General features: G+C 41.6%; 1 protein-coding gene across 1 annotated transcript in view; it reads right to left on the minus strand.

Annotated features, from left to right (window-relative positions):
• The window catches only part of LAMA3 (laminin subunit alpha 3), a 509154-nt gene that overhangs the window by 264472 nt on the left and 224414 nt on the right, over nt 1-20268 (minus strand). The window contains exons 31-32 of the mRNA XM_033933874.1: nt 12477-12603; nt 10272-10411 (exon numbers count right to left, since the gene is read on the minus strand). Of these exons, the coding sequence (XP_033789765.1) occupies nt 10272-10411; nt 12477-12603 (267 nt within the window). The remainder of the gene's footprint in view (nt 1-10271; nt 10412-12476; nt 12604-20268) is intronic.

The raw sequence follows: 20268 nt of genomic DNA on the forward strand, positions 1-20268 counted from the left end.
AGCAGACCGGCGGCAGGCACTTTCTATCACCGGCTGTGCAGGGGTAAGGACAGGGCCAGTCGGGGAGGGGGGGGGAAGAGGCGATAGCAGCACCGGTGGCCTTGGGTGGAGCATGTGAGTCAGGGTGCGTCTGGCAGGAGTGAGCCAGCACTTGAGAGTCCCAGCAGAGGGGGTAGTGGCATTCGGGGGGGTGGGGCAGCGTCCGGGAGCAGCAGAGCCAACAGTGTCCAGTCGGGCTCTGTGGCGGCAGCGGCGTTTGCTGAGGCAGCGAACAGCAGCTGAGGAGGAGAATAGGAGGAGCCGCGTGGATGGGTCTGTGGCAGAGGCAGCGGTGGAGGCGTCCCTAATGGTAATTAAGTTTTTGGGGATGTGGAACAAATTGTTCAAGTTTACACTAACTCTTATGGGAAAAGTTGCTTTAATATACGAGTGTTTTGGTTTAAGAGCATGCTTCTGGAACAAATTATGCTCATAAACCAAGGTACCACTGTACTTCTTATTCTCCAAGACCAAAGTCGTGGCCATTGAGAAGCAGAAATTTGGTGCCTAATCTCAATGCTCCAAATATCCCTAAGACCAGTTTTGTGCTTTTTATTCAAATATCCATACAACAATTTATACCACTGTGCGGCTTGGTAACCCAAGAAATCCGCCTGAAACCATAGGAATTCCAAACTATACTGAGTCTTAAGATCTTTCCATTCAGGGAACCCCTCCTGAATAGCCTGCTTCAATTGCAAACACTTAAAACTTTGTGATTTAATTAAACCATATTTATGTTGCAACTGTGAAAAACTAAGCAGTGAACCATTTGAAACAACATCATTTAAAGTCTGTATACATGCAATAATCCAATGCTTCCAGACAATTTTAAATCTGCCAATTTTAATCTTGGAGTTTAGCCAAATGGATTGATTTAATGATTTAGAAATTGGATTTGGTGATAAATTACTAACATAACATAAAGTTCTCCAGGTATCAAGCAAAATTCTATTTTCTTTATATTTCCTGGGCAATTTTATACTTATAAGATGAGACAAATGCAAAGGAAACAGGAGTCGCCATTCTAAATGTAACCAATCTGGGACAGTCTCCATGAGCTCTGGGAGGATCCAATACATACCCTGTCTTAAAATATAGGCTTGATGATACTTATAAAAATTTGGAAAATTTACCCCTCCCTCCACAATTGTCTTTTGTAAAGATACTAAAGCAATTCTAGGTCTTTTACCCAACCAAACAAATTTAGTAAGAATACCATTTAACTTTTTGTAAAATGACCTCTGAAAAAAAATTGGTATCATACTCATTTGATAACAAACCACAGGCAATATCATCATTTTAATAGTTTGAACTCTCCGCCACCAAGAAAGATGTAAAGGATTTCATTGCTCACACATTTCTGATATTTTCTTTAATAAAAATTTTTCATTCTCCTTCACTGTGTCCTCTATTCAGTTTTTGATAGTAATACCTAAGTATTTTAATCCATCTTCTTTCCAAACAAATGAGAATGATTCAAATAATCCTTTGGTACAGTGAACATTGAGCAGAAGAACTTCAGACTTACTCCAATTGATCTTATATCCAGAAAATTTTCCAAATTTCTCTATTAATTCAAGTAAACATGGAATGGTAATTTCTGGGTCCCTCAAATAAAGCAGTACCATATCATCCGCATAAGCAGAGAGCTTATATTCCCAATTCAAATAAGGAATGCCTCGTATCCCCTTTGCCTGATTAATGGCTATTAACAAGGGTTCAAGAACAACATCAAAGAGCAAAGGAGATAAAGCAAGTTAAACCGATCTGTCAAACTATTATTTAATATATAATCTTGCACCAGGAGAGCTATACGGTGTCTGAATCATTTGAATAAAACCAGAACCTATACCAAACCATTCTAAAGCCTGGTACATAAAAATCCATTCAACTCGATCAAAGGCTTTTTCTGCATTCAAAGAGATCAAAAAAGCCGGATCATTCATGTTTTTTGTCAAATTAAATGAAAAGCCAATCTAGTATTATTAGAAGAATGTCTCTTTGCAACAAATCCTGTTTGGTGAGTATCAATAATAAAAGGGAGAGCTATAGCCAAACGTAAAGCCAATACTTTAGCAATAAGTTTTCCATCTATATTTATTTAACGAGATAGGCCTGTAATTTGAAACTAAAGTAGAATCTCTGTTTGGTTTTGGCAAAACAATAATTAATGAATCAGCCATAGTACCTGTAATACAACCTCTATTCAGTTGATATTGATATAAATTTAACAAATATGGCAAAAGGGTATTTATAGAACTCAACAGTATAACCATCACCACCTGGAGCAGATCCAACTCTGAGATCTCAATGCTATTTCTAATTCTTTTAAAGATACAGTGGAACCTCGGTTTGCGAGTAACCCGGTTTGCGAGTGTTTTGCAAGACGAGCAAAACACTCAGCAAACTTTTGACTTGCAAAACAAGCACTGCCCCGATAAACGAGCACTTACAGTCCAGGAAGCGCCACTTTGGGGGATTCCTCTTCCGGCCATCCTTCCACGTCGGGTGGCTTCCGCAGGTTGGAGGACCTCTGGGCCTGCGTGGTTGGGTGCCGTCCTGCATGCACGTTGTGTGTGACGCGCACAGCGTCAATCATCGGCGTTGTGCGTGTCATGTGCTGCGTACGGGTGGGGCAGCGCTCGGATGCGTGGGCTCGGGTGGGGGCTCTCCAACATGCGAGAGGCATCCAACATGGAGGGCTGGCCGGCGGATGGAGGTGGTATCCCTCTGAAGCGGCACTGCGGGGTTCTCCGGCGGCTGGTGGACATTAGAGGCATCCCCCCGAAGCGGCACTGTGGGGTTCTTCTTCGGATGACGGACGGAGGAGATGGCGCTGAAGCACCCGGCACCCGACAGTTACAGACCCCGGGTTTTGGAACAAATCGTTGCTGTTGCCACTATTTTCTATGGGGAACTTTGCTTTCATAAACGAGCATTTTGGATTACGAGCATACTCCTGGAACGGATTATGCTCGTAATCCAAGGTACCGCTGTATAGGTTTTTCTAAACTTCTTTTTATATGATCAGGAATCTTCGGTCCATTAAGTAAACTTAAAAATTCTAAACCATCCTGTTCTCTGTTTCCATAAGACTCGGAAGAATACAAAATCTTTATAAAAAATTGCTGTAAAATATGCCCAATTTTAGAATGTGTACCTCCTTGTTTATCTTTAATTGTAATAATATTCGTTTTCCTCTTTTTTACTTTACGATAATTTGCTAGTAATCTTCCTGCCCTATTTGAGTTACCATAATACTGAGCTTGCTGACAAAACAAATCTTTCCTTACAAATTGAGAAGATATCTCATTATATTTTGCTTTTAATAAGATTTGTAAAGTATGTTGTTCCCACCTATTAATTAATTTGTTTTCCAATATCTTAATTTCTTTCTCTAAGTCAGAAAATTGTTTTTTAATATATGCCGAATAAGAAATAATATTACCTCTCACAGTTGCTTAAATGCATCCCATAATGTTTCAATACTTATATCAACAGAGGTATTAATTTGGAAAAATTAAATCATTTTCAATTTAAAATCTTCAAGAAATTTTTAGTCAGCAAGCAAAGCATTATCAAATCTCCAAACTGATTTAGGACAAACTTATTCATCAGATTGCAACTCAATCCACACTCCACCATAATCAGACAAAATAATAGGATCTATAATGGCTTTTGTCACACTCTGAACTATTCTATTAGAAACAAAAATATAATCAATTCTTGAAAAGGAATTATGGATCTGTGAACAAAAAGAAAATTCTCGATCATTAAAATGAAGAATACGCCATATATCTATTAAATCACAAGATTGTATTAAATTATCTAGTCCTAACGATTTTATAATTTTACTTGGTATTTTATCAATAATTGGATCCATTACAGCATTGAAATCTCCAGCCACTACTAAATTAGAAGCAGCCAGTGGTAGTAATAACTGCTGTAAATGTTTTAAAAACTCAATTTGATTCAAATTTGGAGCGTACACATTGAATAAATCCAGGGTAATATTTCCCATATCCATTTTAACATGTACCCATCTTCCTAAAGGGTCTGAAGCAATCATTTGAAAATCAGCTGAACACTTCCTATTAACTAAAATAGCAACCTCAGCCTTTTTCCCCACTGCTGGGGCAAAAAAACTTTCAGAAACCCAACCTCTTTTCAGTTTCTTAGATTCTATTAATGACAGATGTGTCTCTTGGATAAAATATACATCAGCATTTTGCTTCTGAAGGGAAGCTAACATTTTCCTCCTTTTGATTGGATGATTTAGGCCATTGACATTTAAGGAAAAAACCTTAATCTCCATCTAAAGTCTCATATAGAAACCAGCAATAATATGTAGACTTGATACTATTGAAATGACCAGACACCATCACACCTAATAAGTTTAATAATAAATCGAATTGATGCAATATCCCCCCATCATCTATAAATTCATTACCCCTAATTCTAACAAAACCCCCAACCCTCAACCCTCCCAAACCTCCCCCTAAAATTGATTGTCTTGGAACACGCATAGGACATATAATCACAATACCCTCTCAGGCAACATAATAAACAAATCCATCTTCTTAAAGAAAAATATGATATTAATTCATTAATACCCTAAACATCAATAATACAATTTAAAATCTCAGATATTAGAATAATCACCCAATCAATCATATATATTTATCAAATACAGTCACACTCAATAAACATAAGTAGTGATTAATAAATCAATTATATTCCCAAATTAAAAGAAACATAAAGAAAGCTCCTTTTTAATCAACCAATTAATTAAATTAATCAATTGAGAAAAACACACTTTTAAACATTTGAAAATTAAAATTTCATAAAACTATCAAAAGAGATCTTATAAAATAAACTCATAAATTATCCCCAATCATCATTATAATTACAATATATCTATTGAATCCCCTTTAAAAAGATACTAAAAATGGATATCTCAAGTTCAAACTTAATATTTTGCAATCATAACTAATATACAATTAATTATAGCAATCTACAAGAATATTATAAATAAAATCAATTAAAACAGTAGCTTAAGTCAAATTTCATTAAATCATAACCCATTAAAACCATATAACATTTCATCCGAAAAAGCAGAAATCCATCCTCACTATTAAATTATTGTCATTTAAATAACTTCATATATTATTCCATTCAGTGTATCAGAGTCCTGATAAACCCTAGAAAGAAAAGTCTAAAAGAAGAGAGCAAAGCAAGAAACAATATACCTAATAAGCTGCACTCTCATAGTACAAAAGAGAATAGTAATAAAGAAAACTCTCAAATATTTTCTATAAATCCTGGCAGAAACCTATTTCCACCAATTATAAGCAAAGATTAATCCCAAATTAACAATGTAATAGGATAAAAGAAACAAAGATCTCCCAAATCTCTTCTGTTCCTCTGATCTTAAATGAACCTTTAAGTAACCATTGGCTCCGAAGTAAGCAGAAAATCCTTTAATTTCTCTGGATCCTCAAAATAAATGGATTTATTTCCAGTTGTAACCCTCATCTTGGCAGGATAGTATAATCCATATTTGAAACCTTTTTCTCTCAGCTGAGATCTAAGCTGTAGAAACTGTTGCCTTGTAGCTGCAGTGCTCTTAGCAAAATCTGGTAAGAAAAGTAATATAGACCCCTTATAGTTAAGGTTTTTATCCGCTTTGGCCAAACTTAAAATTTCAAAGGCTTGTTGGAATCTCAGAAGCTTGAAAATAAGTGGTCTTGGCTTTGCTTGATTTGTGGACCGCTGAGATGGAATTCTATGAGCTCTTTCCATTTCTAGGGGGAATTTTGAGCTCAACTGTAGCAACTTAGGTAGTAAAGTTTCCAAAAACTGAATAGGATTCCCCCCCTCCAAATTCTCCGCTAAACCAATAATTTTCACGTTCTTTCTGCACCCACAGTTCTCATAATCTTCAAGTTGCTTTTGTAGATCTTTGATGGTTTTAGTATCTTCCTTACACTGTGCAGCCGTTATCTCCAACTGCTCCATTTTAGATTCTAACACAGCCACTCGCTGATTAGCCACCTCCATCTATCTATTAGTGTGACCACCTCCTCCTTCACTTCCTGTATGCTATCCGCATTACTTTGAATCATGCGCTGTATTTTCCTGAGCTCTGCCATAATTTCTTTTTTGTCCAGCTCCTCCTCTTCCAGCAATGGGGCTTTCGACGGCGTCACCTGATCATGTTTAACACGCTTCGCTGTGCCAGACGCCATAAAAGCCGCGTCAATTTTTGATTGCCGCACATTAGCCATCTTCCACACCGAGAATATAGATACTGAGAGCCCAAAAGAAGACAGAAGGTAAACTTAAATGTTCAATTTGTTGCCTGGTATAACGGAGCAGTGCGACTACACCTTCATCTTGTGCGTGCGCCAAGCCATGCCCTCCTCTGAATTTTTTTGATTTTCTGTCGGGGATTGGCAGGTCACCTCCCACAATGGGGGAGGGAGCAGGAGAAATCAATGGCAGTTGTGATCCAGAAATCTCCATGTCAGATCACAAAGCAACAAAGCTGAATACACTGCTGTCAGCCTCTAAAGTTGGGGAGACTCCATGGTAGTCCAAAAGAGCTGCTGGTTTGCTCAGGTTATAAATTTTGTTGAGCTGGCAATTCAGATGTTTTGTTCCTTGATTTTTCACCTTTTTTTTTTTTTAAGGCTCTGTGAAGAGATGGTGTTGACTGTCTTTTGCTCTCTTTTCTCTTTTGCTCTTCTTTTTTTAAAACTAATTTTGTGTGTGTATGTGGCAGTCCCTGTGCATGCCCAGTAAGTCAAAAGCTTGCTTTAGCGAGGGGAGAGCACCGACACACAGAACCAGTCTATGGACTTCACCATCAAGTGTACCTACATCTCCTCTGCTTGTTTCTGGAGAAAGATAACTATATTATCTACCATCCTTACCAAAACATGCTACTTAGAGTTAGTAAGGGCTGGATTCTGTAAATGGCATCTAAATCGTAAATGTAGGTACCTAAGTTCTTTAGAGAATCGTGCCTAGCAGTGCCTATATCATATATACTGTTTAACAAAACCTACCTTTTATAGAATCAGGTAGGCATCTATTGGCCAATTAAATTAATTTGTTAAAGCTCATAACTGAAGCTATTAAGGTGGTTTGGGCAATTAAGGTAGGTGCCTAACTTTGGGCGCTTCTTATAGAATCTGGCCCTAAGTCCCTACAGAGATTAACGCATCTCTTTATAGAATCTTTTAGAAGTTAGATATTTGTTGCGGTATTCATCTATATTCCTTATCTTTTGTGAACCGCATAGAACTTAGGGGTATAGAAGTGAGTTTTATGTTATGTTATTAGGAGGCTCATTTTCAAAGCATTTTAGACAAGTGTCTTGCAAACTTTGTGAAGCCGCAGCACACTAAACGTAGTGACTGCGGTTTGAGGGCATCTGGAAGTGAGCGGACGTCAACGCAATGATGTCACATGCATGCATGATGTCATAATGTCAGTGTCCATGCATGTGCGAAGGTTCTCCAGACGAGGCCCTGAGCTGCTAGTGGGGGTGCTGGAAGGAAAGAGACGCGGAGAGAAGGAGAAGTGCTGAGACATGTCCTGTAGGCAATCAGCCGGTGCCAGCGCCTCTTCTCCTCCCTGGCATCTTGCTGCACACCTGGAATCTCGGGCGGCACACTGGTGTGCCACAGCACACAGTTTGCGATATACTGACTTAGACAATTTGCTACTATGGAACTTTGTAATTCTAAGTTCTTTGAAAATATGCCTCAAAGCCACTTTAAAAGTGCGCCATCAGGCTAGCACGGCAGAGGAGGCTGCTGAATCACAAAACATATTTCTGAATTCTCAATAATGCTAACATTCTTCTGGAGACCAGGGCTGGCTAAACTACAGACCAGATAACGCATCGGCTAGGGGGTGCCAAATGACTGAGTTTGTTGTGATGTCACTGGCCTTACAGGTTAAGCTGGCCCAAAATTTACCTGGTATGTGGAAGATGAATATCTAGAAAAGAAGATCCGGCTATGGCTTTGGACATCCCTCTTCCCCAGTCAGCACATTACAGTGATTCTCCTCCCTGAGAACACACTACTGCACTGTTCCTCCCCTCCCATTTCCCTCCCCTCGTAGTACATTGCACCTCACAGACTCTGAGGTTTTGGGGTTTTTTTTAGTTCAATCTTTATTAAATTTTAACACGTTACAAAATAAACAAATATACCATATATTTATACTTGCAATAGGAAATTATTAACAATAACACATCAATATCTTATCCCCATCCCTCCCTTACCCAAACCCCACCTCCTACCCTTCAACCCTCTCTCCCTTCCTTTTCTCTTTCTCAACCAACAGACATAGGCGAAGCTCACACCCGAACTTTGTTTCTCCACCGGTCAGAGGCTGTAAATTTAATAGTCATCACCAACATCTTTTCTCACATCAAGCAGCTCTATGGGGTAAAGACCTAGAACAATTACACGTGCCTACTACCTATAGAGAATTCAGGAAACGTCTAAAAACACATCTGTTCCTGAAATACTTAGGAAACCAACCTATACAATCCTAGCCCTCAACAAATGATCTCTAGAACTGTCAATCACCAAGTCTATACTTTGTTGATTCCACTCTATCTGTAACATCTTTAATCATTGTAAACTGCATAGAACTTCACGGTCCTGCGGTATATAAATAAATTTTAATTATTATTTGTCTGGCAGGTCATTCACACTATCACACATACTGTTTAACAAAACCCTAGTCTAAAGCAGTGTTTTTCAACCTTTTTATACCTATGGACCGGCAAAAATAAAATAATTTTTCTGTGGACCGGCAACAGTCCGTGGACCGGCGGTTGAAGAACACTGGGCTAAGTCGTGGGCCAGACCCCGCCCATCTCTACCCAATCTCCACCCCAGACTCCGCCCCCATAATAGTACTAATTGCACCTTGCACGTCCTGTGCCTCATCTGGAAGCCTTCCCTCTGACGTTGCAATGTCAGAGAGAAGGCTTCCGGTTCAGGCACAGGATGCCCGTAGGAGCCACTGCCCGTGGCTTTGTGCACTGAATCAGTTAGGAAGAGGGAGCTGGCTTGAAGATAACGCCGCATCGATCGCACCAGCGGTTAAAGAACACTGTTTTGGGCCTGATGCATGTGCTGGCCTTGTGGACCGGCAGGAAATTTCTGTGGACCGGCACCAGTCCACGGACCGGTGGTTGAAGAACACTGGTCTAAAGGGTTCCACACATCCTTAAATGAGGTCATATTTCCAGACTTTTCAGCTAAATTAGCTTCATATCTGTAAAAGAGACTTATTGTCTCCCACCAAAAATGATACTTTCAAAGTGTAAAGTCTTTCCAGTTCTTAACTATTGATTGCAATGCCACTCCACTTGCTGTCAATAAATTTGTTGATGTAACTCATGCTCCACTTATCACCAAAAAATAACCAACAAATATTCAGAATAAAGCTGCTAATAGTGGAAGGAAACAGGCTGAAAGGCAAGTAACTAACATGGAGAAAAAGACCTCAGTGTTTCAAGGAAACAACCAAGAAACTATATGTTCAGTTATAAACTGCCATACAAAACACATCCCAGGTCAAAAAACTCCATGGAAAAGATTCATAAAGATACAGTTTAAAATACACAAGTTAAACTGCAAAAAAACAGCAAAAAACTGTAAAAACTTGCACTTATCTTCCATTCATCTCCCACAAGCAGTGGAAATAAATATCCATTGCTCCAATACGGAACCAGACACACTTTTTTCTTTGAAAAGTGTGTCTGGTTCCGTATTGGAGCAACGGATATTTATTTCCACTGCTTGTGGGAGATGAATGGAAGATAAGTGCAAGTTTTTACAGTTTAACTTGTGTATTTTAAACTGTATCTTTATGAATCTTTTCCATGGAGTTTTTTGACAGGGATGTGTTTTGTATGGCAGTTTATAACTGAACATATAGTTTCTTGGTTGTTTCCTTGAAACACTGAGGTCTTTTTCTCCATGTTAGTTACTTGCCTTTCAGCCTGTTTCCTTCCACTATTAGCAGCTTTATTCTGAATATTTGTTGGTGATTTTTTAGATTTTTTTGGATATTCAGCTTGTATACTTTTTGATAAATTGCTATTTTTTTCAACCACTTATCATCAAGCCATATGATAAAGGCATATGGATTTCCAATATACTTTGTATAATGCATATGCATCTGGTTGCACTTACCAAAATAAGTGATTTTCCATGAGGTATTCTCACAGTCACAGATATTTGAAGGTCAGATAAATCCAGTGCAATACGGTTGTCTGCAACTACAGGATTCCGACAGCCAAACACATGAGGGCAGAAGGAAGCATTGAACACACCTGAGGCAAATTTAAAGTGATTTTAGAGAATTATTTTCTAGGGATAAGGTGCCAGTACACGTATAGGCAAAACTAACTCCACTAGTAACAAAAAAGCTGTGCACGATACTAAATAGAAGCCACAGACAGCAGCAAAAAAAGGTCTAATGGACCTTCAAAGTAGCTAACTTTTTCCAGCACTGGACTAACAATAAGATATGTATAAATAATTGAAGAAGGGGGGAGGAAGTCTCAGTGTGAAGGAACAGCGAAGGGAGAAAAAATCTCCAGCACTCACATACTCAGGTGAAAGTCTAATAACCTCTACCTGCACACCATCATCAAGTCCCTCCTGTGTGCACCCACCAACCAAATCACATGTTTTCACTTTATTTTGTGATTTGGTTGGGTGCACACAGGAGGGACTCGATGATGGTGTGCAGGTGGAGGTTATTAGACCTTCATCTGAGTATGTGAGTGCTGGAGATTTTTTCTCCCTTCGCTGTTCCTTCACACTGAGACTTCCTCCCCCCTTCTTCAATTATTTATACATATCTTATTGTATATGATTGTTAGTCCAGTGCTGGAAAAAGTTAGTTACTTTGAAGGTCCATTAGTACACATATAGGAGCAACCTTAAGGGGTGGAGTGACTATCCATGGCTCTGCCCCTACAGTAGCCAAGCCATTTTTCACCAGCTATACAACATGTAAAAAGGTGACATTGTAAATATTATACCAATTCCCAGAATACTAATGCAACTCTTACTGGGAAAGCTGAGACCCCCCCCCCCCAGGATTTTTTACACAAGAAACAACATATCAGCAGAATACCTCACCTAGGTAACATATACACAAAACATGGATATTACATGGCCTTAAAACATTAATATACATTGGAAGTAAAATCACAAGAAGTGCACTTGCTGCTTTGATCTGGCAAGGAGCACATCTAGAACCAAATTAATGCCATATAAATTAAACCTACACAATGTATCTGGGTCATTCAGGTACAGGCAGAGCGAGTCCTAATTTTACTCTCATTGCATGCAGTAGGAGTAAAACCAGAACTAGTTCAGATTGTCCTGATAACCTGAAGCTATATGGTAGCTCATAAGCTTTTCAGATTCCATCTCTAGGACCAGCTACAGCTGAAAATTAGCCAATTATTAAGGGTTGCAAGGTCACCTAGTCCAAAACAACACACATTTTTAGCCTGGCAAGGACTGTGCAACCTTAAAAAAATTCCCTATACCATTTTAAGGAAGTATGCATGCAGTGATGTAGTGAGGGTAGGAGGCGCCCAGGGTAAGGTGCCCCTCGCACTCTCCTCTCTGTCCCCTGCTCTTTCCGACAGCCTCAGCACACTCAGGTTGTGGGTCCAAACCCACGCTTCTCCTTGTGACCCTGGGCAAGTCACTTAATCCACCCCCCTATTGCCCCAGGTACATTAGATAGATTTTGAGCCCACCAGGACAGACAGGGAAAAAAGCTTGAATACCTGAATAAACTCACGTAAACCATTTTGAGCTCCCCTGGGAGAATAGTATAGAAAATTAAATAAATAAATAAACTCCCCCACTCCTTCTGCCACACTCACGCCCTCCCCATCCCCGTGCCTCTTTAAATCTTCACCAGCACAACCAGCTTCTCCAGCCTGCTGCTCATGCTGGTGGGTCCTCTGATGTCACTTCCTGTCCTGGTCCTGCGACCCAGAAGTGAATTTAGAGGGAGCCAGGCCGATGCGATCAGTCGGTTAGAGTAGTTGCTCATGCTGGAGAAGATTTTAAAGAGGTATGGGGGGCGGGGAGGGTGCAAGTGTGGTATGGGGGAGCAGAGAGGTGCTGCGCCCCCTACCAAGATGGCGCCCGGTGCAGTCTGCCCCTCCCCCTTATGCCACTGTGTGCATGCAAACTAGACAAGCCAAAATAGCTCTACCTGTACATGTATTTGATATATTATAATCTGTTCTTTAGTTTTATTTGTTTTACACGAGTCTTATACATTTTATATATGTTTATTTATTTTCAGACCCCTGACACAAGCTTCTCGCTAAAACATGGGACATGTTGAGGAACATAGCTTACCTGTCCATGGCTGTCCTCCATCCACGAGCACTGATACTGGAAACATTGGGTGCTCAGTCTGATAAAAATGAATGACAAACACATAGCTGCCGAAGCTTGGCACTCTTCTGCTCAAGGTAACTTGGTTCTGCACAAATAAGAGTTTTCAGTGTAATTATCTGAATTTCATACATCAGGATTAAAAAGTGACAGTATTACTGCACTACAGTATTTAGGGAAAAGAAAAGTCTGGCTAATAACCCTCTTAATATTGTGATAGGGTAAGTCCAATAGTTAGGAAATCCCTAATTCTGACCTAGTTTCTAAAGAAACAACCCCAGTCACTAAGGAAATACTAAGGCTTAACAAGCCCATAGTTAACTCAAGAGTTTACAGTCCAGAGCAACTGAAACCAGATAAGGTAGGGAGGAAAAGGGTTTCCTCAACCCAGCCCTATTCATCCTTTTATGAGGAATTTGCTATGGTATAGCAAAAAACCCAGGGAACACCTTCTGTCCTAATTAGATTGGGAAGGGGGTGGTGCAGAGAGAATGCCCCAGCACACTAGGCAGCAGGTTGCTTCGGTGAGAGCATAAAGCCCATGTGAGCCCCACCAATTAGGAGCCTAGAAACACCTGACAGGCTAGTTAAGCAAGGGGGGGAATGCAGAGGAAGGAGAGCTGCACAACCCATCCCGAGGAATGAAAGGTAGGCAAGCAGCCAAGTAAGAAGGGCTAGAGAAGCTAGGACTGAACCAAAATCCTCTGACACTCAGGGAAGCCAAGGACTCAGCGCAGGTTAGAGGCCATTCTACTGAAACTCAGGAAGAGGATGTGCTCTCTTGTTCAGAGGAGAGAGAAGGAGTTTCAGCTGGAGACTAGCTCACGGAGCTTGAGAACAATTTTCTTGTAACCTCAGAGGAACGAGATGAATTGGGAGCCAGTTGAATGAGGAAGACAGGTGCCTCAGGAAGGATACTGTAAGTAATTGTCTGGCTTAAGTTATTGCTGAATATTAAGTTTGGGAAAAAATGGCTAAAGTTAAGCAATGTAAAATGCTAGAGAAGATACTCTTTTTGCTTGTAAAGTATGGGAGAGTTTAGTGAGAATTAGCAGATCAGAGGAAATCTGCTCTTTCATGCTTAATAGAGAAAGCTGCTGTGGAAGAGGGGATTAAACCCTTTCATCCAAAGCTATGCTAGTAAATCCAGCTCAGGCAAAAGCCCAGATAAATAGGCCAGGGAGCCTAAACAACTTTAAGACTGGGGGGAGGGAAAGAAGGTGGGCCCTTGCCCCATGTTTAGAAGGGAGGGGGTTCCAGAGTGAAAACATTCTTTTTGTTTGTTTGTTTCTCTTTACCAGGGTCATGTAAAAGCCTTAAGATATTTCCAACCTGTCAGAAGGGGAACTTTGGGAGGGATTTGGCCATCTAGACTAGGGTGGTTAGGTTCCCTTCCCATTAAGCCTAGGGTATTGCTGGGTCAGTGGTGGATTATTGATACAATAGAAGGCGAGGAGATTCCCAAAATGGGGGAAGAAATTTCTATTGGGGAAGTTGAGAGAAAAAGAGTTTACATAAGAGCTTCTAGTGATGCTGGAATAAAAGAGAGACTCAGATCTGCTAAGGCAGGAGTTTAAGCTCTACAGGTCTGGTGGGAGCCTGAGGCCCATGGCCTGAGCAGCTAGATTAAGAAGTCCATAAGAGAGGTCAGCCTAAGGAGGCTGCTGTTTTGGGACTGGTTTTTGCCAAGAACATTGCCATATTGTAGATTTGTTGCTGAGTGAACTAATGTATTCAAGTGATTGCGCTGAACACGGTTATGGACTTTGATTGACTCAGAGATGTGCCTTGTGCACTCTAAACCAGGCAAATAAACCCAATGTGGAAGTTTGGACTAGATTCACTATCTGAGTTTTAATAGTGCACTTCAGTTCCATTGGACCACTCCAGATTTGCTCGGCCTGGTGCCTGTGTCGGGGCATTGGGGTCTGGCAAGCTGCCTGGCCCACTCCCACCACAATATTACATTTTTTCATGCAGAGAACTTTGGTTAGATTCCTAGATCAGGACTTTTGTTCTCTAGGCAGGGCTGAGCAGGGCCAGGGATTTTGCTGAAGCAGTGTTTACATACTCTGGAAGAGGGGGGGAGAAAGGAAAAGAGCATCTCATTGACACCTACAGACTGAACTGAATACTCAGGATGATAGAGATAAGGAGGGAATTCTGATATGTGGCCATTAGCTGAAGACTATGGCTGTAACAACAGGGCTTAGTGAAGTAAAAATGGGGACAAAATCCTAAATAGATGCAAATGAATACTTCTGTCACTGCGGCCCAACAGGGATCATTTCTGATTTAGAAGATAGTCTAAAGAAGCAAGAATAAACTACTGGGTGAAAAATAAAAATAAAATTCCAGGATCTAAACTAAACTAAACCTTAAGGGGCTCATAATCAAAAGAAAAAACGTCTAAAAAGTGGCCTAAATGGCTACTTGGACGATTAAAAAGCCTGATTGTCCAAGTACCCATAATCAAAGCTGGTTTTAGATGTATCTAAAACCAGCTTAGGTCTTTCCCCTGCCTCTAAACACACAGAGAGAAAAGAGGCGTTTTTAGAGGAGGGGAAAGGGCGGGCGGTGGGCCGACCTACACCTAGGCGTACAATACGTATAACCAAAACATTTGACAGGTTGCCTAGTTGGCACTTATACGTTTTGACTTAGACCAAGTCAAAACAGGTATAAGTGCTGAAAAAGGGGCCGCTCAGCTGATGGTGGCTGCTGCGATCAGCTCAGCGACCCAGCAACCTGCCTACCCCCTACTGCAATGTACGCTGCAGGAGATATGGCTCATCTCTCCTGCCAGCGATGATGATCGCCCACCCCCCTCCGAATCGCAGCACTTCAGGGTGAACATCGCGGCAGGGCCCATGTGCTTAAGGCCCCGCCCACAGTAGGAGCCTAAGGCTCCCAGGCCTATTCTGGTTGGCTCAGGTGCCTCAGGCCCCACCTGTGGGCGGGGTTTCAGCCACCTGGGCCAATCTGGCCCCATTCTGGAGCCGGCTGGCCTGACCGATGGGCGGGCTTGGCACCCGTCTGTCCGGCCAACGTTTTGAGGTATGGGGAAGGGGGGTGTGGTCGGCGGGGGGGTGATCGGGGGTTCGGGGGGGGCGGTCGTTGGGGGGGTTGTCGAGGGCAGGAGGTCCTGGGATCCCTCCTGCCCGTACTGTAGTGGGGGTTGGGGGGTAGGGGGTCCGCCTGGGCAGGTGGGCTTGGGCTCCCTCTTGCCTGATCTTGTAGGGGGCGAGAGGCCAGGAGGGCTTGGGCTCCCTCATGCCCCGATCATAATCGGGGGGTTAGGGATCGGGGGCAGGAGGGCTTGGGCTCCCTCATGCCCCGATCATAATCGGGGGGTTAGGGATCGGGGGCAGGAGGGCTTGGGCTCCCTCCTACCCCGATGTCGTCGGGGAGTTTGAGGGTGCCCGGGGCAGGAGGGCTTGGGCTCCCTCTTGCCCCGATGTCGTGGGGGTGGGGTGGATTCTGTAACCGGTGTTGTTTTTGACAGACACCGGTTACAGAATCCAGCTTTTAGGCGAAGGACTGGCTCCTCCTTCGCCTAAAAGCTCTTGTTTTGGACGTTTGGGGCTTAGGCTTTTTTTAGGTTCATTATAGGGTATAAGTTTAGATGTAGTGGTGGTCTGGGCGGTTTTTTGGTTTTTTTTTAAGTTCAATAATGTTTTATTTTGTAAAAAAGAATACAAAACAATCATTACACCATAACAATACAAGAAGAATAATACAGAAGTGCATACATTCCTAATGCAAACGTACAGCAATACCTCAGCAACAATAAGATGCAGTCAAGGAAAGGCATAGGTAACATATAGAAATGATGAAGATCTACATACGTGAAAAGGAAAACAGATCAATTTAAGGAGTTAAAGAAACATCCAATAACAGCTTCCAAGTGTTCTCAAATGAGCGCAAGGCCTTGTTCTTGATAGCCACTGCCCTTTCATATTTAGCTACAACACAAATTCTATTCCACCACATAGAATAAGACACTATCGAGACATTCTTCCAATTTTGCAATATTAACTTGATAGCCAGTTGCAACAACAGATTGAAAAGTTTCGAGTCACCAGTACTCAGATCAGTTTGAAGCTGATTTGTGCCAAGAATAACAATAGCAGGAGTGAGAGGTTCAATGACATTGAATATCTCGGAGATCGACTTCCAGATGGATTGCCAAAAGGGATTGATGAGTGAACAATGATAGAGTTGGTGCAAGAAGGTACCAGCATCCTTCTTACAAGACCAACAGCGACCATTTTCAGATGATTTAAAATGTGACAGTTTGTGTGGAATCCATATGGCTCTGGGTAATACAAAGTATAGAGATTGTTTGAGAGATGAGGAGCAGGAATTCTGAGTTAAAGAAAACCACACCAACTTCCACGAATCCAATAAGGGAGGAATTTGCAAGTCAAACTCCCAAGTGTGCTCAGTGCCAGTTGGACGGCCATGTAATTCAACTTGAAGCCATTTGTACCACCGAGATGCAGAGCCCTTAACATTGTTTATTGTAGAGTATAAGGACAATAAACTTGGATTTTCATCAGCGCGAGGAGTCTGTCGTATAGACGAAGACAGGCAGTGAACCAGTTGAATCCAACGGAAGTGTTGGTTGTTGTGGAGACCATAGCGACTTTGTAATAGATTAAAAGACAGCCAAGAATCATCAGTTCTCAAATCATTCACAGACCATATGTCGCAATTCTGCCATTCAATCCAGCTAACAGGTTCATTTTGTATTTTAAAAGCAGGGTAGTTCCATATAGGAGCAGACATAGTAAGTGTCCAGGGATGTGGCAAGGACTTGTCTATCAATCCAATGGCAGTCCGTGTGCTAGCGAAGATAGGATTCGCATTCCTGGAGATGTGTTGAAATGGCTTAAGGTGGAGAGGTTGAGGAGAGATACAGGACGACTCCCAGGTCAACCATATTGGTATGTAGCCAGAAGAAGGTGAGAAAAACCAGTAAGAAGATTGTTGCATGATGAAAGCTATGTGGTATTTATGAAAATCAGGGAAGTTGACTCCACCACAGTCCTTACTAGCCTTAAGCTTTTGCAATGCAATTCTAGGCGGTTTAGAGCCCCACAAAAAAGCAGTGAGAGATTTTTCAATTGTGGAGTAGAAAGAGATGGGGAATAGAATTGGAATCATGTTCAAAAAATAGTTTATCTTGGGAGCAATCATCATCTTTATTGTACTGAGTCATCCCCACCAGGTAAGGCGTAAAGGTGTCCATCTTGAGAGCAAATCTTTGATAAGAGAGGTTAATTTCGACACATTCAATAAAATGGTTTCATCAATTGTGGGTGCAAAAAATATACCAAGGTATTTCAGTACGGTGTCCGACCAGAGAAAATCAAATCTCAGTAGATCATGTTTAACCTCAGGATGGTTGAGAGGCATGATTTCGGATTTCGATTGATTAAGTTTATAGCCTGACACAAGAGCATATTGAGAGATATCCTGTAGAATGTGAGGTATAGACGACGGAGTGGTGTAGAGTAGTATGTCGTCAGCATAAGCTGAGTACTTGACAACAGCAGAGCCCATAGAGATACCACTGATTTTAGAATTATTCTTAAAAGTGAGTAATAGCGGCTCCAATGCAATGTTAAATAACAGAGGAGAGAGAGGGCAACCCTGTCGAGTTCCATGGCTGGGATGAAAAGGAGATGACAATTGGTTGTTAATCATGATTTGAGTAGAGGGAGAAGTATATAAAACTTTGATCATGTCTATAGCTGACTCGGAGAAACCAAAGCGTCTCAAGGCATGAAACAGAAAACTCCACTCGACTCTTATCAAAGGCCTTTGCGGCATCTAATCCAAGTGCGATGTGAGGTGAATCTATCTTCTCCACATGTTTAAGTATATTAAAAAAGAGCCTCGTATTATCGTGCGAAAGCCTACCATGCATGAATCCAGTTTGTTCATTCGAGACCAACTTAGGGAGTATGTTTTGCAGACGTCCAGCTAATATCTTAGCATATAACTTGGCGTCGACATTTATCATGGAGAGAAGTCTATAGCTTTGAACTTGTTGTTTATCTTTGCCAGCCTTAGGTAGGACCACTATCACTGCTTCAGTAAAGGAGCCACAGACCTTTTGCGATCTAATCAGATAGTCAAACAATCCCAACATAGGAGTGAGTAGGAGGGATTGAAAAGCTATATAAAACTCCACTGGAAAACCATCAGGGCCTGGCGTCTTCCCTTTTGCCATGTCCGCCAAAGCTGCAGCAAGATCATTCTCAGTGAGAGGTGAGCAGAAAATATCGTTGTCAGCATCAGTGATCACAGGACACTTCAGATGATTAAAGAAACTATCAGTATCAATGTTCGAAGGCGATTGTGACGTATATAAAGACTGATAATAATCATGAAATCTAGTCAGTATTGCTTCTCTATCTGTAAGAATAATATCGTCAGCAGATTTTATAGATGTGATGAAAGTCCGCTCGGTTTGTGACTTGAGATAATTAGCCAATAAGTGACCCAAGGAATCGTGTTCAGCATAGTAGGTCGCCTCCCTCATAAATAATGTCTTTCCAGCCGAATTCGCCAGCAAGGTATTATATTGCAAGCGTAGCTTCATTAACTGATCGAAAAGTGTCTTGTTATGTGGGTCTGAACAAAGGAGGGTTTCCAGTGAATTTATTTGAGACTCCAGAGAAGAACGAAGGAGTGCAGAAGATTTATTTTTTTGTGCCTTATATGAGATGATTAAGCCCCGTAAATAAGCTTTAAGTGTGTCCCAAAGAGTAGTCCAACAAGTTTGTTCCACTGGGTTGAATAGGAAAAATTCCTTAATGCTGTTGGTAATAAGCGTTACAAAGTCAGGATCTTCGAGGAGAGATGAGTCAAATCTCCAACAGGGTTTTAAAGGTGTGAGACCAATCGTACTAAACTCCAAGCTGATCAAGGGATGGTCGGACACAGTAATTGGATGTATGAGCGTGTTGGAAACAAAAGGCAATAATGAAGCAGATACTAGGAAGAAATCAATTCATGAAAAAGTTGAGTGTGGTGAAGAAAAAAAAGTAAGTTGTGAAGTGTCCGGGTGTGTGAGTCTCCATGGGTCAGCAAGGTTTAGATGTTGAATAATGTCAGAAAGAGCCTGCCAGGCCTTGGAAGACCTGGGAGGCGCAGAGGATTTCCTATCCACCGTGGGATCAATAACTAGGTTGAAATCCCCACCTCTAAGTGAGGGGGTTGCTCCCATTACAGCAATAGCATTAGCCAAGTCATGAAAAAATGCCGGACAATCTTTATTGGGAGCGTAAATATTAAAGATCGCCAGTGACGAGTGTTAAGAACATAAGAACATAAGAAGTTGCCTCCACTGGGTCAGACCGAGGTCCATCTCGCCCAGCGGTCCGCTCCCACGGCGGCCCATCAGGTCTGCGACCTGGGAAGTGGTTTCTGACCACTTTTATAACCTACCTCAAGTTCTATCTGTACCCCTCTATCCCTTTATCCTCCAGGAACCTATCCAAACCCTTCTTGAACCCCTGTACAGAGTTCTGGCCTATCACTTCCTCCGGAAGCGCGTTCCATGTGTCCACCACCCTCTGCGTAAAAAAGAATTTTCTAGCATTTGTTCTAAACCTGTCCCCTTTCAATTTCTCCGAGTGACCCCTAGTGCTTGTGGCTCCCCTCAGTTTGAAGAATCTGTCCTTATTTACTCTCTCTATGCCCTTAAGGATTTTGAAGGTTTCTATCATGTCCCCTCTAA

This window comes from Geotrypetes seraphini, chromosome 2 (assembly GCF_902459505.1).
Source record: "Geotrypetes seraphini chromosome 2, aGeoSer1.1, whole genome shotgun sequence".
Lineage (NCBI taxonomy): Eukaryota > Metazoa > Chordata > Amphibia > Gymnophiona > Dermophiidae > Geotrypetes > Geotrypetes seraphini.